Source organism: Nycticebus coucang, chromosome 7, assembly GCF_027406575.1.
Source record: "Nycticebus coucang isolate mNycCou1 chromosome 7, mNycCou1.pri, whole genome shotgun sequence".
NCBI lineage: Eukaryota > Metazoa > Chordata > Mammalia > Primates > Lorisidae > Nycticebus > Nycticebus coucang.
In genome coordinates, this window is record NC_069786.1 from 94,663,139 (window position 1) to 94,686,703 (window position 23,565).

The 23,565-nt window shown below is 41.3% G+C and overlaps 1 protein-coding gene across 2 annotated transcripts in view; it reads right to left on the reverse strand.

The window, feature by feature from the left end:
• The window catches only part of RFTN2 (raftlin family member 2), an 89,824-nt gene that overhangs the window by 12,074 nt on the left and 54,185 nt on the right, over positions 1–23,565 (reverse strand). For both annotated transcript variants that reach the window (XM_053598125.1, XM_053598124.1), the window contains exons 5-7: positions 21,869–22,072; positions 15,452–15,573; positions 13,888–13,991 (exon numbers count right to left, since the gene is read on the reverse strand). In XM_053598125.1, coding sequence (XP_053454100.1) covers positions 13,888–13,991; positions 15,452–15,573; positions 21,869–22,072 — 430 coding nt within the window. The remainder of the gene's footprint in view (positions 1–13,887; positions 13,992–15,451; positions 15,574–21,868; positions 22,073–23,565) is intronic.

Below are 23,565 nucleotides of genomic sequence, written 5' to 3' on the forward strand. Positions count from 1 at the left end.
GATTGCTTGAGCTCAGGAGCTGGAGACCAGCCTGCAAGAGTGAGACCCAGTCTCACTCTAAAATTAGAAAAATTAGCTGGGCTTGGTGGTGCACGTCTATAGTCCCAGCTACTTAGGAAGCCAAGGCAGAATGATTGTTTGAGCCCAGGAGTTTGAGGTTGCTATGAGGTAGGCCGACATCACGGCACTCTAGCCTGGTCAACAGACTGAGACCCTCTCTGTCTCAAAAAAGAATTTTTTAAAAATAATCACTAAAGATACCATCAAACTATAAATAAAACTGTTTTTTTTTTTTGTTTTTGTTTTTTTTGACACAGAGCCTCAAGCTGTCACCCTGGGTAGAGTGCTGTGGTATCACAGCTCACAGCAATCTCCAACTCCTGGGCTCAAGCAATTCTCCTGCCTACGCCTCCCAAGTAGCTGGGACTACAGGTGCCTGTCACAACGCCCGGCTGTTTTTTGGTTGCAGCCATCATTGTTGTTTGGCGGGCCCAGGTTGGATTCAAATCCCCCAGCTCAGGTGTATGTGGCTGGCGCCTTAGCCACTTGAGCCACAGGTGCCAAGCCAATAAAACTGTTTTTTTATTGAAAGTAATGCTATTCGCCCTTGTGCAAAACTGAATTCTCAGGAAGATTTTAGGTCAAAGCTTTCAATGATTTATCTTTTATAAATGATCTGTTTAACTGGCCCAGGAAAATGAACACTTGTTTTTATTTTATTATTCCTCACTAAACTTCTGAACATTATAAGCTGAAATACTTAATTTGGGAGATGCTAAATAAAAATCTGAACTTTTTACAAAATAGTCTTATATTTATCCACTAATTATAAAGTCTTCTGGTCAGAACGGAACTGAACTAAGCCTCTTCTTTTTGTAGTCAGGGCTTCACTAAGTTCATTCTGGACTTGATTGCAGAGATAACGTGGTGATGTGGGGAAAGTGGGAACTAGAGGTAACCCCAGACAAAGTTTTTTGTTTGTTTGTGACAGAGTCTAACTCAGTCATGCTGAGGTTGAGTGTCATGATGTCATAGCTCACAGCAACCTCAAACTCTTGGGCTCAAGTGATCATCTTGTCTTAGCCTCCCACGTAGCTGGGACTGCCAGGCGCCCACCACAACACCCAGCTATTTTTAGAGATGAGGTATTGCTCTGGTTCAGGCTGGTCTGGAACTTGTGAGCTCAGGCAATCAACCCACCTTGGCCTCCCAGAGTGTTAGGATTACATGCGTGAGCCACTGCGCCTGGCCTCCAGACAAACATGATAAGAGTTCTGGGTCTTAAGGCAGCTCCTGTGCTCAGTGGGTAGGGCGCTGGTCCCATATACCAAGGATGGCGGGCTCAAACCCAGCTCCAGCAAAAAAAAGAAAAGTTCTGGGTCTCAATTTCCTTATGCATAAAATGGGGAAAATAATATGTCCTCTGCCCCCCTTAAAGGACTATCATAAGAAACAAGTGTACACTGAGAGCACTACAGAAACTGAGTGAATTGTATTAGTTTAGTCAATAAGATCTTTTATTCTGGGCAGCCCAGGGCTTCTTGATAGACATGTTGTCATAGCAAATCCCTCTCCATTAAGTGACACTCATATAGAGTCTTCTTTTTGCTTTCTTATGAAATGTATGGAAGGTGGCAGGGAAGATAAAAGAAAACATTGCTGAGCAAATATGCTGCGGGGTCTGTCTAGGAACTTTAAATCTAAGTTTCACTGACAATGTTGGAGCCATCTCTGCCTGCAGGGAACTCAGCCTCTCCAGGGCTGCCCCCTCTGTCCTGTTCCTCATGATATGATCGGGGTTATCTGCTGCCCTCAGAATTTTTTTTTTTTTTTTTTTTGAGAGAGAGAGAAGCTCACTTTGTCACCCTGGGTAGAGTGTCGTGGCATCATCACAGCTCACAGCAACATCAAACTCTTGGACTCAAGTGGCCCTCTTGCCTCAGCCTCTGGAGTAGCTGAAATTACAGGCATGAGCCACTATGCCCAGCTAGTTTTTCTGTGGGTGTTAAGAGCACAGTGTAGTTTAGGCCAGTCATTCCCAAGGGCCGGTTTGTCAAAGTCCCGGTTCCTCACACCCCCTTGAGCTGACACAGTGCACATAAGCTAGCAATAGCCTGGTGGCCAGCATTCCTAAAGACCTGTTTGACCGAAGTTCAGGGATTCCACATCTCCCTCCCATAATGGGGTAGGAATGGAATGTCTAGCAACTAAATATTGCTATCGACTGAGCTATGGCAAGGTATAGATGGGAATCACTGAAGCGAGTCAGGAAAGTTAAAGTTTACGCCTTTACCTTTTGAGTACATTTTGAAATCACATGATGTACTCCTATGATTTTTTTGCCCTTTATTTGCTCTTTGCTTAATGCTAACATTTGCTTGGGGTGCCCATGTCATGGCTTTGATAGAATAGAAGGACCTTTGAGAAGCCTGCTTTGAGCAGCACTTCCTAACAGCTGATGATGTTGGAGACAGTGTGTGCCTCTCCAGGCCCTCACCTAAGATAACTGGGTCTGCTGGCCAGGTGTGGTGGCTCACACCTGTAATCCCAGCACTCTGGGAGGCTGAAGTGGGTGGATTGCTTGAGCTCGTGCGTTCAAGACTAGCCTGAGCTGGAGCGAGACCCCTGTCTCTAAAAAATAGCTGTATGTGTGATGGGTGCCTATAATCCCACCTACTCAAGAGGCTGAGGCAAGAGAATTGTTTGAGCCCAAGAGTTTGAGTTGCTGTGAGCCATGACGTCACAATACTGAGGGCGACAAAGTGAGACTCTGTCTCAAAAAAAAAAAAAAGACAACTGGAGGCTGAGTCTTTTCTCGTGCTGTCACCCTCAGTGCCTGCCCATCGTGGGGTCCCCCCAGCCCCACATGGGATCTTGCTCTTGCTCAGGCTGGTCTTTAACTCCTGAGCTCAAGTTAAATCCTGAGCTAAGAACTCCTACCCATCTTGGCCTCCCAAAGTGATAGGATTACAGGTCTGAGCCACCATGCCTGCCCTGCCCTCAGAATTTCAGGGACTAGTAGACATTTTCACAACTTCTCTGCAGACTTTTTCCTTAGTGGCTTTGCAGCAGCCTATACTTGTAGCCAACACAGGTTGTACCATAACTTTTTAGAGCTTAAATTATTATCTGTAAATTAAGCATTTTCTCAAAAGCTGCATTAATTTCCTATAATGTCATAAATAGTCTAAAAGATAATCTGAAGATCCTTAAATCCTTCTCAGGAAGATACTCAGTTAACTAAAGCACTTTCTCAGATGAAAATTTCTGTAGGGAAGAGGAGATGTGGGCCCTGTCCTCTGAGAGCATATGGGGCACCTGAAGCAGCCTTTCAGGTCCTGTACTGACTTCAACAATCTGCTAAAATATAGAGCTATTTCAGCTCTGTAAATACAATTATCTTAGGAGGCGCTGGAAGCATTGAGGAACTCCCTTGCTCTACCAAATAGGTATCCCTCTGTAAGGCTCCAGACCTCTTTCCCTCAGATCTACCATACTTAGAGTCTCCAAACCAAAAGGAGTTCCATGTGGTCCCACAGGTGTTCCGAAAATAGCAGGACTTACTTAAAATCAGAATGACTCTCAGAAAATCAGGGGTGTAGAAGTTTCAGACATATCTCAAATTGAGGATCTCACTCCTAGGACCTTCCCCAAGAGGCAGACAGATTGCTGCCCATTGTTGGGTCCCCCCAGCCCCACCTGGCTAATATTTCCTCTCACCTTGGCCTCCCAGATGCTAGGATTACAGGCATGAACCACCACACCCAGCCCCAGATAATTAAACTTAAAGATTATTTTTTTTATAGGAAATTTATAGGAATTTCTGCTTGGTTCAATATGTGCTTACAATTTTAAGCATCTTTGAAAGAGAGCTAGAGTACATAGAATAAAAATGAAGGTCATGACTGATTGTCCTGTAGCTTATCTCTGAATCTCTGCTTGTGGCATTCTCCCATCTGGAAAGTCCATTCTACCATCTCTACCTGCTCCTATCTTGCCTATAGTTTCAATTGTGACTTCTTTTTTTTTTCCCCCATTTTTTTTTTAATTGTTAAATCATAGCTGTGTACATTAGTGCAATCAAAGGGTACAATGTGCTGGTTTCATATACAATCTGAAATATTCTCATCAAACTGTTCAACGTAGCCTTCGTGGCATTTTCTTAGTTATTGTATGTAGACATTTGTATTCTGCATTTAGTAAGTTTTGCCTGTACCCATTCTAAGATGCCCCACCCATACCAATGGCCTGAGACATTGCTGTATTCCTTGATCACTTCTAAAAGTTTTGTAGTAGAATCCCTAGTGTTTTCCAGATAGACGATCATATCACCTCCGAAGAGTGAAAGTTTGATCTCTTCTGACCCTATGTGGATACCCTTGATTGTCTTTTCTTCCCTAATTCCAATGGCTAAAATTTCCATTACAGTGTTAAAGAGCAATGGAGACAATGGGCAGCCTTGCCTGGTTTCTGACCTAAGTGGAAATGATTTCAATTTAACTCCATTCAATATGATATTGGCTGTGGGTTTGCTGTAGATGGCCTCTATTAGTTCAAGAAATGTCCCTTCTAGGGTGGCACCTGTGGCTCAAGGAGTAGGGCGCCGGTCCCATATGCCAGAGGTGGCAGGTTCAAACCCAGCCCCGGCCAAAAACCAAAAAAAAAAAAAAAAAAAAGAAATGTCCCTTCTATACCAATTTTCTTAAGTGTTCTGATCATGAAGGGATGCTGGATATTATCAAAAGCTTTTTCTGCATCAATTGAAAGAATCATATGGTCCTTATTTTTTAGTTTGTTTATGTGCTGAATTACATTTATAGATTTACGTATATTGAACCAGCCTTGAGACCCTGGGATAAATCCCACTTGGTCGTGGTGTAATAATTTTTTTGATGTGTTGTTGGATTCTGTTTGTTAGGATTTTATTGAATATTTTTGCATCAATATTCATTAGTGATATTGGTCTATAATTTTCTTTTCTTGTTGGGTCTTTCCCTGGTTTGGGGATCAAGGTGATGTTTGCTTTGTAGAATGTGTTGGATAATATTCCTTTTTTTTCCAATATTTTGGAAGAGGTTTAGTAATATAGGTACTAGTTCTTCATTAAAGGTTTAGTAGAATTCTGATGTAAAGCCATCTGGTCCTGGGCTTTTCTTTTTAGGGAGATTTTGTATAGTTGATGCTATTTCAGAACTTGATATAGGCCTGTTCAACATTTCCACTTTGTTCTGGCTAAGTCTTGGTAGGTGGCGTACTTCCAGGTATTGTTCGATTTCTTTCAGATTTTCATATTTCTGAAAGTAGAGTTTCTTGTAGTGTTCATTAAGGATTTTTTGAATTTCTGAGGGGTCTGTTGTTATTTAATCTTTAATCTTTATTTCTGATTGATGAAATTAGAGATTTTTCTCTTTTTTTCCTTTTTAGGTTGGCCAAAGGTTTATCTATTTTATTGATCTTTTCAAAAAACCAAGTTTTGGATTTATTGATCTGTTGTATAATTCTTTTGTTTTCAATTTCATTTAATTCTGCTCTGATTTTGGTTATTTCTTTTCTTCTGCTGGGTTTGGGGTTGGAGTGTTATTCCTTCTCCAGTTGCTTGAGATGTCCCATTAAGTTATTAACTTCCTCTCTTTCCGTTTTTTTGAGGAAGGCTTGCAGTGCTATAAATTTCCCTCTTAGGACTGCCTTTGCAGTATCCCAGAGGTTCTGGTAATTTGTGTCTTCATTGTTGTTTTGTTCCAAAAATTTGGTGATTTCCTTTTTAATTTTGACTATAACCCATCTATCCTTCAGCATAAGGTTGTTTAGCTTCCATGTTTTTGTATGGGTATGCAGGTTCCTGTTGTTATTGAGTTCAACTTTTATTCCATGATGGTCTGAGAAGATGCAAGGAATAATTTCTATTTTTTAAAATTTGCTGAAGTTGGGTGGCGCCTGTGGCTCAGTGAGTAGGGTGCTGGCCTCATATACCGAGGGTGGCAGGTTCAAACCCAGCCCCGGCTGAACTGCAACCAAAAAATAGCCGGGCATTGTGGCAGGCTTCTGTAATCCTAGCTGCTCGGGAGGCTGAGGCAGGAGAATCGTGGACGCCCAAGAGCTAGAGGTTGCTGTGAGTCCTGTGACATCATGGCACTCTACTGAAGGCAGTAAAGTGAGACTCTGTCTCTACAAAAAAAAAAAAAAAATTAAAAAAAAAAATTTGCTGAGGTTAGATTTGTGGCCTAGGATGTGGTCGATTTTGGAGTATGTTCCATGGGCTGATGAGAAGAATGTGTATTCAGTTTTGTTGGGATGTAATGTTTGTAGATGTCTGTTATGTCCAGATGTTGAATGGTTAAGTTTAAATCTAAAATTTCTTTGCTTAGCTTCTTTTTGGAGGATCTATCCAGCACTGCTAAAGGGGTGTTCAAATCTCCAACTACTATGGAACTGGAGGAAATCAAGTTGCTCATGTCTGTTAGAGTTTCTCTTATACATTGAGGTGTGTTCTGGTTGGGTGCATAAATATTAATAATTGAAATCTCATCATATTGAATATTACCTTTAACAAATATGAAGTGTCCATCCTTATCCTTCCTTATTTCAGTTGGTTTAAAGCCTATTGTGTCTGCAAATAGGATCGCAACACCTGCTTTTTTCTGCTTTCCATTTGCCTGGAGTATAGATGACCATCCCTTCACCTTGAGTCTATATTTGTCTTTTAATGTAAGATGCGATTCTTGTACGCAGCAGATATCTGGCTTGAGTTTTTGTATCCGGTCAGCCAACCTGTGCTTCTTTAGAGGACAATTTAAACCATTCAGATTTATTGAGAATGTTGATAAGCCTTTTGAGAGTCTGGTGGACATTTTTAATCCTTTTGTGACTATGGAAGTTGGAATTTGATCAAAATTTTCTGGGTGGGTTTACTTTTGTGGTGGAGGATTACTCTGGTCTTTATGGAGGATAGGTCTGAGAATATCCTGGGGAGCTGGTTTAGTTATGGCAAATTTCTTCAACATGTGAATGTCATTGAAGTATTTAATTTCTCCGTCATAAATGAAACTCAGTTTAGCTGGGTACAGGATCCTGGGTTTAAAGTTATTTTGTTTTAGGAGATTAAAAGTTGATGACCATCCTCTTCTAGCTTGAAAGGTTTCAGCAAAGAGATCTGCAGTTATTTTAATATTCTTGCCCTTGTAGGTGATGGTTTTCTTTCATCTGGCTGCTTTCAGAATTTTCTCCTTCTTATTAACTTTAGTGAAATTGATTATGATGTGTCTGGGGGATGTCTAATTTGGGTTGAGTTGTGCTGGAGTTCTGAAACTGTCTGCTATCTGAATTTCAGAATCTCTTGGCATGTCTTGAAAGTTCTCCTTCATAATCTCATGGAGAAGAGACTCTGTACCTTGTGAAGCCACTTCATCACTTTTGGGGATCCCTCTAAGGCAAATATTGATTTTCTTCAAATTATCCCAGGGCTCTCTGAGAGAGTGATCTGTTTTTGCCCTCCATTTCTCTTCCTCTTTGAGAGTTTGGGAGCATTAGAAAGCTTTGTCTTCAATGTCAGAAATCCTTTCTTCTGCTTGCTCCATTCTGTTGCTGAGGGATTCTACTGTGTTTCTCAGATCTTTGAGGGTTGCAACTTCTTGTCTCCATGTGTCAAAATCTTTGGTCATTTGGTCTTTGAATTTGTTGAATTCTTGAGATGTCTTTTGGGTTACTGCTTGGAATTCTAATTCGATCTTACTTGCTATCCGGATTCTGAATTCGATTTCTGACATCTTAGCTATTTGTGCATGGGATCTTGTGCTGTGTCTGCCCCATTTATCCTTGGGGGAGTTGATCTACTCTGATTATTCATATTGCCAGAGTTTTTCTGTTGATTTCGCCTCAGGATTGTTTTTCACTGTTGCCTCTGGCTGTCCTCAGAGTTGGGGAGGTGTCTCTCCAAGATTAGACCCCATCAGGATCACTCTATTGTTGCTGGATCTTTGTAGAGAGTGACCCTGTGTAGTTCCTCTGGGGCTGCCCTAGCCAGGGAGTTCTAGTTGGAGAAGCAGCTCTGAAGTGTGACACACCTGGATTCAGCAACAGGGAGGGAAGTGGTGCGCACAGTTCTGGGAGTGCCTGATGCCCAGTGACTTTGGCACAGAGAGCCCAATGCTCCAGCAGTCTCTGGCTAGGAGAAGGGCTCTGAGCAGAGGCAAGGAGGGCTCCAGAGGGCATGCAACTACCAGAGTCCCTGGACAGATGAGTGGGCTGGTGTGGAGGCAGGGAGGGTCCAGGAGGGAGGACACAGGGTTGCACGGCTCCTGCAGTTCCTGGTCAGGGCATGCAGAAGCCCGGTGTGTGCGGGTCGTGGGTTGCAGCACAGCTCTCATGGTGGTCCAGACGGCGCCAAGCCAGGGAGTTTGAGATTGCTATGAGCTGTGACACCACAGAACTCTACCCAGGGCAACAGCCCAAGGCTCCTGTGTGCCAAAACCAGTCTCACTCTGCCCCAGAGGGTTAAGGCTGTAAGGCAGCTCAGTCCCCACTTTTAGGCTGCTCAGTTACTAGGTTACTAGCTCCTGCCCAATCCTTGCTCTGTGACTCTGAGGGCGGAGTTTGCTGGGGCAGTTCTCTCACGATGGCTCCCTGTGGCCCACAACCGAACACTCTTAGCTCCGTCCAGCTCAGCAGCTCAGTCTGGGGCCTTGGACAATGCCCAAAGTTCTCCATACTTCCGCTCAAGCTCTCCCCAAGGCAGTTCAACTGAGTGCAAAGTCCAAAAACACCAAAACAGTTCACAGGTAAGGCTTTTCTGGTTTGCAATCTCACTGGTGCTTATACTTATGGCTGCCGGCGGGATTAGGTCGATTGAACACACACAACCACTTGCTGGTTTTCCACTGTTTTAGTCCTCCTCTTGGGGTCCAGATGTCCTTTGCTGAATCCCTGTATCCTCAAAGGGATGATTATAGGCAGATCCCACCAGCCAGAGATGCCTGGAGTATTATCTCCCCAGACTCACCGTTCCAAGTTGCAAGGAAGCTGTTACTCGGCCGTCATCTTGCTCTACCTCGGGCTTTTTTTTTTTTTTTTAAGGTTCAGTAGGTGAAGCACAGAATTTTTTTTTATTAAATCATAGCTATGTATATCAATGCAATTGTGGGGTAAAATGTGCTGGTTTTATATACAATTTGAAATATTTTCTTTTTCTTTTTTTTTTTTTTGCAGTTTTTGGCCGGGGCTGGGTTTGAACCCACCACCTCCGGTATATGGGGCCGGTGCCCTACCCCTTTGAGCCACAGGTGCTGCCCTCAATTGTGACTTCTTTATAAAGCCTTTAATAATCCTTTGACTGAAAAGCAGCATCCCCTTTTCAGGGCTCCCATGAATCCCTGTGATGGAGCTTTATCCCCTTTACTGGGTAATATAGTTGGGGGTGTACACATTTCCCTCCTACCAGATCTTCACTCTCTGAGGAGCTTGTCTTCTCATCTCTGCATCTTCCACATTAATAGCAGAAATTCCCCCCTTTGAAGTGGTGCTCAGTAAATAGCTGAAGTATCAAAGAATTTATGAATGAGAAGACATTTGGTTTTTGATGCAGGGAACATGATTAAAAAAAAATAAATCTTGCTGGGCGAAGTGGCTCATGCCTGTAATCCTAGCACTCTGGGAGGCCAAGGTAGGTGGATTGCTTGAGCTCAGGAGTTAGACACCAGCCTGAGCAAGAGGGAGAGCCCATTTCTAAAAATAGCCAGGCGTTGTGGCCGGCCCCTGTACTCCCACTACTTGGGAGGCTGAGGCAAGAGGATCGTTTGAGCCCAAGAGTTTGAGGTTTCCTGTGAGCTATGACCCCAGGGTACTCTACTGAGGGCAACAAAATGAGACCATCTTAAAAAATATCTTAACGAGTGAGCAAGTTTTGCAGTAGAGATAAAAGGCCAGCTAGGTCTTTGTACAACTGTGAAGTTCATTGACATTTAGCATGAATCTTCTTCTTTTTTTTGTTTCTGAGACTGGGTTTCACTCTGTCACCCAGACTGGTAAAGATGGGTTTCACTCTTTCTTGCTTGGGCTGGTCTTGAATTCCTCCAGCGAGTTCCTCTCTTGGCTTCCCAGAGAGCTAGAATTAAAGGTATAAGACACTATGCCTGCCCTACAGATATTCTTATAAAAAGCTTTTCTTTATGGTTCCACAATTCATTAGACTAGAAGAAACAGAATTATTAGGTTAATTTGTTAATTTTGCTGCATCTTACACATTTATTGCCATATTTAGCATTTGCCACTCAAAAGTAAATGGATAAAAACAAAACAAATAAGAAAATGAGAGAATTCTTACTTTTAAAAGTTGAAATAAAAATTTTCTTTTTAAAAGCAAAATTATGAGGTCAGGCACAGTGGCTCACGGCTGTAATCCTAGCACTCTAGGAGGCTGAGGCGAGTGGATTGCCTGAGCTCACGAGTTTGAGACCAGCCTGAGCAGGAGTGAGACCCCATCTCTAAAAAAAAATAGCTGGGCATTGTGGCAGATGACTATAGTCCCAGCTACTAGGGAGGCTGAGGCAAGAGGATGGCTTGAGCCAAGAGACTGAGGTTGCTGTGAGCTATGATGCCCCAGCATACTTTATGCCCCATCATAAAGTATGACTCTTGTCTCCAAAAAAATAAAAATAAAAAAAACTACAAAATTATAAAATTAAATTTTAGTTTGCAACTTTGTAGCTATGTGCTTAGCTAGAGAAAAAAAGAACATTACCACAATTTAGCTCTCTCCACCCTCCCCACCCCCTACTAAATGTTAAAAATTTAAGTTTAGATGGAGAAGAGTGATGATAATTGAGGTACATATAATAGACAAATGGACTATTTTAAGAATGTGGCCATCAAAATGCTGCTCACAGCAAGATTACTATGCATCTAATTCACGATGGAATTATATGACCCTGTTTCTACAGAATTTAAATCATAAATAGAAGAGAACTACATAGAAATGGACTAAATCCTAATGTCTCCTTGACTGTATGTACATAAATATGCAACTACTGCCTTGGCTGCCACATGAGAATTTAGAAGAAATTATTGGGACATTTAAGTGTCTTAAATGACTCCAGAGACTTCTAATGCTTCTGAGCTGCATGGCCCACAAAGTTTCTGGGCCTTTTCTACATTGGCGGCAGAAATGGGAGGGGTTGGGGTGGCGCCTGTGACTCAAAGGAGTAGGGCGCTGGCCCCATATGCTGGAGGTGGCAGGTTCAAACCCAGCTCCAGCCAAAAACTGCAAAAAAAAAAAAAAAAAGTGGAATTATAAAAACAAAACATTATTAAAAAAAAAGAAAATGGGAGGGGTAAGCAGGGCTTGGACATCACAGTGAGAAGACAATTTTCTCTTGCTATTCACATCTCATTCTTAGGGAACAGACTTTTTAATATTCTCTATATAGTACAACTTGATTCAACTGTACTAAAAAGCTCTTTTTTTTTTAATAGTGATCAAAATTCAGTATCAGAAAAAAGCCCTCATCTTTAACTTCTCTTCTGAGATATAAATGAGGAGGCGCACCTTCCTTCTGTTCTAAAATTCTTTCCCTTTCCCTCCTTCTCTCCCCTCCCCTCCATTTCTCCCCTACTTTCTTCCTCTCTCTTGTTCTCTTTGTCTATCTTTCTCTTTATCTCTGTTTCTCTCTTTTCCTTTCCTTTTCCCAATGTAAGATGCTTTTTTTTTTTTTTTGTAGAGACAGAGTCTCACTGTACCGCCCTCGGGTAGAGTGCCGTGGCGTCACACGGCTCACAGCAACCTCTAACTCTTGGGCTTACGCGATTCTCTTGCCTCAGCCTCCCGAGCAGCCGGGACTACAGGCGCCTGCCACAATGCCCGGCTATTTTTTGTTGCAGTTTGGCCGGGGCTGGGTTTGAACCCGCCACCCTTGGCATATAGGGCCGGCGCCCTACTCACTGAGCCACAGGCGCCACCCAATGTAAGGTACTTTTTGGGTTTCTTTCTTTTTTTTGAGACAGAGTCTCACTATGTCACCCTCAGTAGAGTGCTGTGCTGTCACAGTTCACGGCAACCTCAAACTCCTGGGCTTAAGTGATTCTCTTGCCTCAGTCTCCCAGGTAGCTGGGACTACAGGGGCCTGCCACAATGTCTGGCTATTTTTTGGTTCTAGTCCTCGTTGTTTGGCAGGCCTGGGCTGGATTCGAACCTGCCAGCTCCAGTATATGTGGCTGGCACTCTAGCTGCTGAGCTACAGGTGCTGAGCCCTTTTCGGGGTTTCCAAAAGTACATCCGAATCACCTTGGGATTCTTGTAACAATGTACATTGCTGCCCCAGCCCCAAGATTACTATTGCATCAGAAGTGGGGGAGAGGAGAGCAACCCTGCTGTCTTGAGGTAGCCAAATAGAACAACTTTGGCTTTTCCTTCTTTCCTTTCATTTTGGTGATTGTTTTTTCTTTTTTTTGAGATAGGGCCTCACTTCGTCACCCAGGCAGGCAAAGATGGAGTCTTGCTCTTGCTCAGGCTGGTCTCAGTCTCCTGACCTCAAGCTATCCTCCCTTCTCCGCCTCCCGGTGTGTATGAGCCACCACACTCAGGCGGGTGATTTTAAGTTCAACAATATTAGCTGCTGGCTCAGTTAATTTAGTCCTCCACCAAATTTGCCTCGAAGAATTATGACTTCACCATTCACTAGCTATATGACTTTGGGCAAGTCACCTAACCTCTTAAGTAACCTTATCTGAAAAATTGTACAATAATATATACTTTAGTAAATAGTCATAATGATTAAGAGAGATAATATATGCGAAGCACCTATGAAAGTTTTGAACAAATTAAGCGAATAAATTAGAGCTATTACCTTGGGACCTTATCTTTGGCTGATCCGAAATCTCTAATAAATTGAAACCAATTATTCAAGTGTAATAGCTCAGTCTGTCTTAAATCAAGATGTTTCAGAAATGTAAATACTGTAATTCACTATATACAAAATCAGTACTGGGGACTGCAAGACAATAAAAGCAACAGAAATAATGACATTATAAAGATGTATCCTTACATATATGCTGAATCCAAGAAAACAAACGCCTGTCCTGATCTGTCTTTGGGGCCTCCATGTCTGAAAACAACTTAGAACTACTGTCAGTGAAAACTTTCTTCCTTAAACGTGTTTGTCTTAAATACAATAGTAGTGTCTTAAGCGATTTCAACTTTTTCCTACTCTTCTGTCACCTAAGCCATACTTGAATGGCCTATACATAAGATGTTTTCCCCTCATTTACTTTATCATTCAAATATATCCAGTTATTGGATTATACAAACATATTTTTCCAGCGTGTCCATGGGTTAAAGTTGTTGCTTCATTTTCCTAGGCAGTTTCACACACCCGGGTTCAAAATTGCATTAGCATGGAAACATCATGATGTTGTAATCTGATATTACTTCATTGTTCCAGAGTTACCGTCAGCAATGAAAACATGCCAAAATCTCTTCTTAATTATTATCACTACATGATAATACCAATGGGCCCAATTTTTCTCTTGAAGAATTCAAGGTGATGCTGTTTCATTTTATTTATTTTATTATTTATTTATTTTTTGTAATGCTGTTTTATAATAGTCTGAAAGAAAAAATGATGTTGCCTGGGCACGGCGGCTCACTCCTGTAATCCCAGCACTCTGGGAGGCCGAGGCCTGTGGATAGTCTGAGCTCAGGAGTCCAAGAGCAGCCCCAGCAAGAGCTAGACAGCATGTACGTCTGTAACATGAGGGCATTGGATTTGCTAATCTCCAAGGTCCAGGAAATCAAATTAGAAGTTCTGTAAATGTTTTCTATAGGCATTAAATAAGCATTGGTTAAACTAATGAAGTTTTACTTTAGAATTAATAAAAGTATTAAGGATACTTTTGTGTTACCTGTCCTGTCTCAATATAGGCGTCGGCAGCACGCTTGTCAGGAGCCATCCAAATTCAGCTAGAGTGTGCAGCAGAGGGCCATAGTCCGTTTTGATTCCACAGCCCTGCATGAGTAAGTGTATAGCTCACAGTCTAATGGCAAAGACAACCAGAGACACAATAACAATCAAGGGAGATGGGTGTTATGACAAGGGGAATTCATTTTCCATTGAAAATGAATGAGCTTCATTTTTCACCACTGCGAGTTTTTAACCATTGAGTGGAGTTAGAAACACTGGAGTGGAGAGAGGTTTACATTATGTTCTTTGAAGTTTGGGCCTTCCCATAGTCGTGGTTAGGGCACTCTTAGTGCAGTGGTTCTTTGCTTTTGTTTGTTTTGTTTTTTTGAGACAGAGCCTCACTGTTGCCCAGGGTAGAGTGCTGTGGCATCATAGCTAACAGCAACATCAAATTCTTGGGCTCAAGTGATCCTCTTGCCTCAGCCTCCTGAGTAGCTGGGACTATAGGCATCTACACCACGCCTGGCTATTTATTTTCTATTTTTAGTAGAGATGGGGATCTTGCTCCTGCTTAGGCTGGTCTCGAACTCCTAAACTCAAGCAATCTACCTGCCTGGGCCTCCCAGAGTGCTGGGATTACAGGTGTGAGCCAACGGTGCCTGGCCAGGGCAGTGGTTCTTGAACTTTAAAGTATAGATGGCTGGCTGGGAATCTGCATCTTAAAAAGAGCTCCACAGGGAATTTGGATTCAACTAGTTTACGGAGCACAGAAAATACTGGGGGTTGGAAGTGAGGACAAGAGTGGGAAGTGAGGAGGGCGTAGTGAAGGGGAGAAGAGCTTGTGCGGGAATCTTTTCACTGCTTTTTGTTCTTTTGGAATTGATTTTTACTTGGAGCTTTACCTCTTTCCCAAAATCCTTTCCTCCCTTACATGGGATTTCTAGTTTCTTTGAAAATGGGCTATGTCTAATGTCTGAAAGGCAAAAGTGTCCCCCAAAGAGTCCTTCAGTGGGGCCTTGTACACACAACAGAGTTCTGAGTTCAGTCTGCACACCTCAAGGGCAGCCTGTTCCGCCATCTGAAGTCAGAGTGCACAACGTCAGAGCAATGTCCTCTCTGATTAGGAAGGACATTGCTGTGTGTACATATTTGGCCTGGTGAAAAAGAGAACACGTTTGGATATTTTTGCCTTCTAAAGTCAATTAATTCATAAGGTTAAAATAAAGTCAGTCATGTTGGTGGCTTCCACCAGTTGTCATGGAATTGTCTGAAGAAAGTCTCAGTGTCAGGGGACTAGTTTAGGGTTAGAATGCCAAATATTTGGGAATCTACTGCTACTTATGTATAGATCATTATTTTGCTTTCTTACAAAAAAGTTTAATATCAGGTAAAGCAAATTTACTTTTCACAAAACTAAAAGAAATTTGTTCCTGCCTTTGTGATGAAACTGCAAACAATGAACAAATATGTTTTTAAGAATATTGCATGTGCCAGGCAAGGAAGATTTTTAACATATAAAATGAAACACAAAAATAAAGCTAAATTGTCAGAAAACTGCAACTCACCTCAACAACGGTCCATTGTTCTACTACAATGGCATCATTTCCTTTCCTACTAGAACCTGGAACTCCAGAACCTTCTTCTTCATAGATAAAAAATCCTTCCAAAGATTTAGGCAAATGGTCCCCTGTGAGGAAAAGGATACAATTAAGAAGAGTTGTAAACGTGAGGTGTCTCTTAAGATTATTTAAATCCTTAAATAACCCTTATAGGAAGCCGAAAGAAAAACATCGTAAAAAAAATTATTTTGGCTGATTCAGTAACATCCTCCTCTTCAAAAATTTTCTTTTCTCTCCAAGATCACAATAGTTTTGTACTTTACTGAATTTAAACCAAACCATACAAGTGAAAACAACAATAGCAAAAACAAGATACAAGAATGTGATATAGTGAGAAGCGAGTGGAAAATCAACCTAAGAAGCATCTGGAAACGATCTTCACCTTGCAATCAAATTTTGATTTCTGATCTATATGTCCTATGCACATCAATTATACCATTAGGAGAAACAAAATAAAAAATGTTAATCCTTGAAATTAGAGGTGTGCTATTAAAATTAATGTGAGGTAAGATTACCTTCAAAAAATCTAAACACAGAACAATTCTTTACCTCAATGATGCATTAAAACACAGACACACACACACACACACACAGACTGACAGGAAGACCCTAAACAGAAGTCATTGTCAAAAGAATTCCTGCTGGGAAGGAAGTTTTATGGGAGGGCCTCTCTGTCTTTTTCTTGAATAGTTGACAATAACCAGCTGGCCTCAACTAAACTGATTTTATGGAAGTTCTTTTGTCTCCTCATAGGAGACATTTTTTCCCATGGTTGTGTGCTGATTAAACATTTTGGTTTTTATGCAGCACAATGTCAGACCAAAGTTTTCCTAGTTGACAAATCTCTAAAGAATATAGGCCTACAAAATTTTCAAATGATATTTTAGGCTTAAAGATTAAAAAAAAGACAAAAATTTCAAAGTAATTTTTAGTTTTAATTTTTATTAACAGGGCATAAACTTTAAGAGAAAATCATCATCATCATTATTATCATTATTATTATTTTGACAGCCCTCATAATTAGGGCAGAACACAACGAAGAATTTACAATGTTCAGAGTGGTTCCCAAGAACCCAGTAAAGTCTAATTAATTGACTGGAATTTGTTTTCTAATTATGATATATTTCACTTCATTTAAATATACTTATCCACTGTGACACCAAAGTGACCAGTGGAATCAAATATGTTTCTGACTGAAAGTTAAAGGAATCATAGCTCGGCGCTCATAGCACAGCGCCAGCCACATACACCAAGGGTGGTGGGTTCAAACCTGACTGGGGCTAGCTAAATGACAATGACAACTGCAACAAAAAATATCCGGGCATTGTGGTGGGCGCCTGTAGTTCCAGCTACTTGGGAGGCTGAGGCAAGAGAATCACTTAGCCCATGAGTTTGAGGTTAGTGAGCTATGATGCCACAGCACTCTACCCAGGGCAACATAGTGAGACTCTGTCTCAAAAAAAAAAAGTTAAAGGAATCACTAGACCATCTTTAAAATTATGTATGTCCCAAGTCCTTTTTTAGAATGCAGGCATGAGTTTTAAAAATAATTATATACGGGCTAGGTGAGGTGGCTCCCTGTACTCCTGGAGGCTGAGACAGGTGGATTTCTTGAGTTCAGGAGTAGGAGACCAGACTGAGCAAGAGTGAGACCCTGTCTCTACTAAAAATAGAAAAAGTAGCAGTGTGTTGTGGTAGGCGCTTGTAGTCCTAGTTACTTGGGAGGCTGAGCTACCCAAGAGTCTAAGGTTGCTATGAGCTATGACAATAGGCTACTGAGTGAAATTCTGTCTCAAAAAAAAAAAAATTATATACTGTGATAATTACATAGTTAATTGTAATCTGCCTCTTATATACTTGGGGATTATATAATGTGAAAACCCTGGGCTTTGTGGCTTTGTTTTCTTGCTCTCAATATTGGGAAACAGTATTCTAGTACAATCGTACTCATTTTTACTGTGCTTGGCTTTATTGTGCTTCAGAGATGTGGCATTTGTTTTACAAATCAGAAGGCTTGTGGCAACCCTGAGTTGAGGAAGTTTATCAGCACCCTTTTGCCAACAGCATCTACTCACTTGGCGACTCTTTCACATTTTGGTAATTCTCACAATATTTCAAACTTTTTCATTATTATTAATTTTATTTTATTTTAATTTTTTATGACACAGAGTCTCACTTTGTCACCCTGGGTAGACTGCCATGGCCTTACAGCTCACAGCAATCTCAAACTTTTGGGCTCAAGTGATCCTCTTGCCTCAGCCTCCCAAGTAGCTGGGACTACAGGTACTCCCCTACAAAGTAGCTAGCCTGGTTATTTTTTAGAGATGGGTTTCCGCTCTTGCTCAGGCTACTGTCAAATTCCTGAGCTCAAGTAATCCACCCACCTCAGACTCCCAGAGTGTTGGAATCACAAGCGTGAGCCACTGCACCCTGCCCTTTTTCATTATTATTGTTATCTGTTATGGTTATCTGAGGTCAGTGATCTTTAATGTTACTATTGTAATTGTTTTCGGGAGCCATGAACCATGCCCATATAAGATCGTTAATTTTATTTATTTATTTATCTATTTATTCATTTAGAGACAGAGTCTCACTCTGTTGCCCTGGATAGAGTGCCCTGGCATCATAGCTCAGAGCAACCTGGAACTCTTGGGCTCAAGATCCTCTTGCCTCAGCTTCCCAAGAAGTTGGGACTACAGGTGTCTGCTATAAAGCCCAGCTAGTTTTTCTATTTTTAGTAGAGATGGGGTCTCACTCTTGCTCAGGCTGGTCTCCAACTCCTGAGCTCGAGCAATCTACCTGCCTCAGCCTCCCAGAGTGCTGGGATTGCAAGTGTGAGCCACCACACCTGCTTAAACTAAGAAGGCTGATTTAATAGGTAACTGTTGGGGGTGTTCTGACTGTTCCACCCACTGGCCATTCCCTGTATCCTTCTATCAGCTCTTCTTATTTCCTGAGACACAACAATATTGAAATTAAGCCTGTTGATAATAACCCTGCAAATGGCCTCTAATTGTTCAAGTGAAAGGAGGAGGCACACTCCTCTCACTTTAAATCAAAAGGTAGAAATGATTATTAAACTTAGTGAAGAAAGCATGTGGAAGCTGATATAGGCTAACAGCTAGGCCTCTTGTACCAAAAGCCACCTTGGGAAAGAAAGGGAAAAATTCTAGTTTATGTGCTGCCGAAGCAAGCACAAAAGGGAAAAATTCTTTAAGGAAATTAAAAGTGCTATTCCAGTGAATATAAAAATGATAAAAAAGTGAAACTGTCTCATTGCTGATATGGAGAAAGTTGTAGTGGTCTGGACAGAAGATCAAAATACCCACAACGTTTCCTTAAGTCAAAACCTAATCAATCCAGAGCAAGGTCCTAACTTTCTTCAATTCTATGAAGGCTGAGCCAGAGGAGTAAGCCACAGAAGGAAAGTTTGAAGCTATCAGAGGTTGATTCATGAAGTTTAAGGAAAGAACTTATCTCCATAACATAAAAATGCGAAGTGAAGCCTTAAGATGTGATATATGAAGGCGGGGAAAGAGTGTGCTGAGGATGGTGAGGCACATAGTCCAGTGAAGTGTAAGGACCCAAGGGGGTGTGCGCGTGCCCCTGTGTGTGTGTGTGTGTGTGTGTGTCCCCGGGGCTGTTCAAGCAGGACAGGGTGTTGAGGGTGTGTAGGGAAGGACCCTGAGAGGGATTTCACCTATCTCACAACTTGTACACCCTGCTGAATAGACGACTTTTAAAAAGCCCTCTCCCCCCAATGTTTCTGCCGGAAGGTGTTTTATTCAACGTGATTTGTGAGGTGACACATTCACATTTCTCAGTACTGTCTGGTTTCGTACTTCATTCCTTGTTGTGGGCTGCTTTCTGACAATACTGTGGAAGAGGACAGAAGCAAGACAAAATAAAATACGCATCCCCTGCCCAACATGCTTCAGCCGTCAGGCATCAAACTCCCCCACCCCCAACAAAGCCACCAATTCAGCCCTGCTTCCTCCGACTTGCTTCTCACAGTGACACAGATATTGGTCACAATTTCCCCTCTGCAGCTTCCCTGTGTATTCCCAGGAAAGTCCCGAATGACACACCCAACTGCCAGACCCCACACACTGACGTAGCTCATTAGGGACTTGGCATAGCCTGAAATGTAAAATGTCTAATGAGACATTCCAGAGCGGCTGAAAGGGATTGATTCCCACTACGATCCAAGAGCTGTTGAGAGGGGAGGAGTCTCCCTAGGGCTTTCTAAATAGCTTCTGGGGCATTAAGAACAAAAGCCCCCCAGACTCCAGCTGGCAACTGCTGTGGCTAACTATATTTTTATCAGCAAAGCCCAAGGCAAGGATACATGAAAGAGACTGTGGAAAGAGTATTTTTTGTTTTTTCCTCTGTCAGTTAGTCACAAACCAAGGCTTGAAATGGCTCCAACTTAGACTTATGGGAGAGAGAGAGAGACAGAGAGAGAGAGAGACACCCAGAGAGAGAGATTATGAAGCATAAACTTCCAAATAGATGGTCCATACTAGAAGTACTATAACTGCATATAATGAGTGGCCTCCTGCAGTGGCTAACGCTTGTCATCCTAGCACTCTGGAAGGCCAAGGTGGGAAGATCCCTTGAGGTCAAGGAATTCTGGGACCAGCTAGAGCAAGAGTGAGACCTCTTATAAAAATAGAAAAGTTAGCTGGGCATTGTTGCAGGCACCCATAGTCTCTGGGAGGCTGAAGCAGGAGGGTCACTTGGACCCAGGAGTTCAAGATTGCTGTGAGCTAGGTTGATGCCATTGGCACTCTAGTCTGGGATAACAGAGTGAGACGCTGTCTCAAACCTCCCCAAAAACCAGTGCCCCCCAAACCCAAAGAAACCCCAAGTGGCAGGAAAGAAAAGTAATACTTGCATGAGCTCTGACTGTGAGCTAGGCAGTGTGAGAGTCACTTTACATATATTATATCTTATAAAATTGTCACATCAATACAGTAGGAATAGTTTTATACCCCTTTTAGTAAACTGAGGCTCTATGAGCTCAACTAACTTCATGATCACACAGCTAATAAGTAGAAGACAGGATGAAAAGCCTGCTGTATCTAATTTTAGACACTATATTCTTCCTATTAAACTTTGCTGTTATCATAAAGGACCAAGTTGGAATAAGATTTCAATAACCAAAAGTACTAAGAAATATTTATTGTTTTGCACGTGCTACGTGTCAAACACTGTGCGAGGTGCTGTATTTCTGGGTGCTCCAATGGGCTTGATCCCTAATATTGTTGCACTATAACATGATTCCTGGTAAGTGTGAGTATTCAGGGAAAGTCTTTAGTTGCGTTAGTTATTACTAGGCTTGATTGAATAGTAAGGTGTATCAGAATCTTACCTCATTTGTTCTTTCATTCTTTTCTCTACCCTCATTGTGGTAGGGTCCCTGATTATCTTGGCTTTCATAATCTCCTTACTATTCTTTTTCCTTTTCTTTTAATTCTAATCTTTAGGGGGAAAAAAACTCTCTAGAAAGTAGTTTTTGAGTTTTTTGTTGTTTGGTTTTTATTTTCGTGATAGACACAAATGATTATATAATCCATTGTAACTAATTGAGAAGTCCAGAGAGAGATGAAAGACACACAGAAGGCAGAAATAGGAAAGGGTCAATGTAATTTTTTGAACCAAAGATTAATTTTGTATATAAATTACAAAATCAAGTATAGAATGACTGTACACATAGTAGGTAGTATCTGGAATTGGTAAAACCTAATGAATGTGGATATTAACCATCAAATAACCTAAACCTCTCAATTGGGCTGTCATAGTACATCTTTTTTTTTTTTTTTTGAGACAGAATCTCACTATATCACCCTTGGTAGAGTGCTGTGGCATTGCAGCTCACAGCAGCCTCAAACTCTTGGGCTCAAGCGATTCTCTTGCCTCAGCCTCTCAAGTAGCTGTGACTACAGGTGCCCGCCACAATGCCCAACTATTTTTTTGTTATTGTTGTCGTTGTTGTTTAGCAGGCCTGGGCCAGGTGCATGTGGCTGGTGCCCCAACCACTGAGCTGTGGGTGCTGAGCCCATAGTACATCTTATTTGGAAAATTCTACTAATCAGTCACACAGTGGTTTGTCTACTTCTGACTGTTGTAACCTAACAGCAAACATTACATTATAATTCTGCCACACACACTGGATGTGTGTGCGCTCAAGGATAGTTCAGCTTTTAAATTATGCTATGTAACTGTGTAATGATTGAAATCTATTTCTTCAAAAACATCCATCCTTTTAGTCATAGAACTTGAGAGGCAGAAACATTTTCACCATCTTTGACTTAAGTTCAAATTCCTTAGATATAAATATATCTTTAATATAAAACTTACCTTTAGGTGTTTCCCAGCATACAAAAGAATCAATTAAAGATAAGCCTTGCTTATAATAAAACGTAGTTAATTCAAGCCAATCAGCATCAAGTGTGCTAATCACAGAGCCTTTTCTTGTTACTTTCATTGCCAGGATGCCTTCCTGATAGGTCCAGCAGGTTGAATCATCATCAAAAGCATTGAAGACTATATACAATTTGTTATCTAAGGATAGGCATTCAGAAGGAGAAAAAAGCAGAAAATTATAATTTTACATATCAAAACTTCTTAAAATCTTTTGTTGTTAATCAAGATATTTCAGGATTACAAGTGAATATAGAGAATAATAAAAGTACCTACCATTTAGCTTACTCAAATATCAACATTATGCCATACTTGCCTCAGACTATTTCTTTGAAGAAATGAGAAATGAATACAATTGAGGCTACTGTGAGTATTTCCTAATTCCATTCTCCATAAATAACTACTAAAATTAATTTGGTGTTTGTAATCTCATGCAAACTTTAATTCTTTTTTTTTTTCTTTGAGACAGAAAAAAGCTCTACCAAGCTGTCACCCTGGGTAGAGTGCTGTGGCATCACAGCTCATAGCAACCTCCAACTCCTGGGCTTAAGCGATTCTCTTGCCTCTGCCTCCCAAGTAGCTGGGACTAGAGGCACCCGCCACAACGCCTGGCTGTTTTTTTTTTTTTTGGTTGTAGTTGTCATTGTTGTTTGGCAGGCCCAGGCTGGATTCAAACCCTGTAGCTCTTAGCCGCTTGAGCTACAGGTGCTGAGCTGAGCTTTTATTCTTTTTTTTGGCCGGGGCTGGGTTTGAACCTGTCACCTCCGGCATATGGGGCTGGTGCCCTACTCCTTTGAGCCACAGGCACTGCCCAAGCTTTTATTCTTTTAATATACATCTATATATCTATAAATGATATATAATGCTTTATAGTTTAAAAACTTTGTTTAGATGGCATCACACCATGTATATCTACCTATGTTATTGTGCCTTTAAAATGTAATAACCAAATGGATCTTATTCATTTATTTTAACTCCTACATAGTATTTCAGTTTACTATTCTCCTTTTGATGGACACACATGTATTTCCAAATTTTTTGTTATTACGAACTTTTTCACGTATCCTTGGACACATGTGTGAGTGACCCTTGAATACATACTTACATGTGGAAAAGCTTGGTCATAGCTTCTACTTTACCAGAAACTGGCAAATTCTTAATTTGGAGTATACAGTCCCACATCTATGGTTGGGACAAAGTATTTGGTAAATACCATAAAGTGGTAGTACAAAGTATTTGGAGTCTATGGGTTTCACCAGATACTCCAAGGGGTCTTTTGTGTATTCCCCCAGCCCTCTTCCTCCTTCCCTAATTAAGAACCCCTGCCATAGAAAAGTTATTGAAAAGTATATAATATTAAAATATCTAAAGATTGACAGTGCCTGTGGCTCAAAGGAGTAGGGCGCCGGCCCCCTAAGCTGGAGGTGGCAGGTTCAAACCCAGCCCCAGCCAAAAACTGCAAAAAAAAAAAAAAAAAAAAAAATCTCAACATTGATAATTCAATTGAGTTGTATGTTGAATCTTGAACTTAAAGGGCTACAATAGACACATGATTTTATCAGAGTTAGGGTGGGAACCAGCATAGAGTTTAAAGGTAGCAAGGGGTAGAAGCTAATGAACAACTGACCATAGCT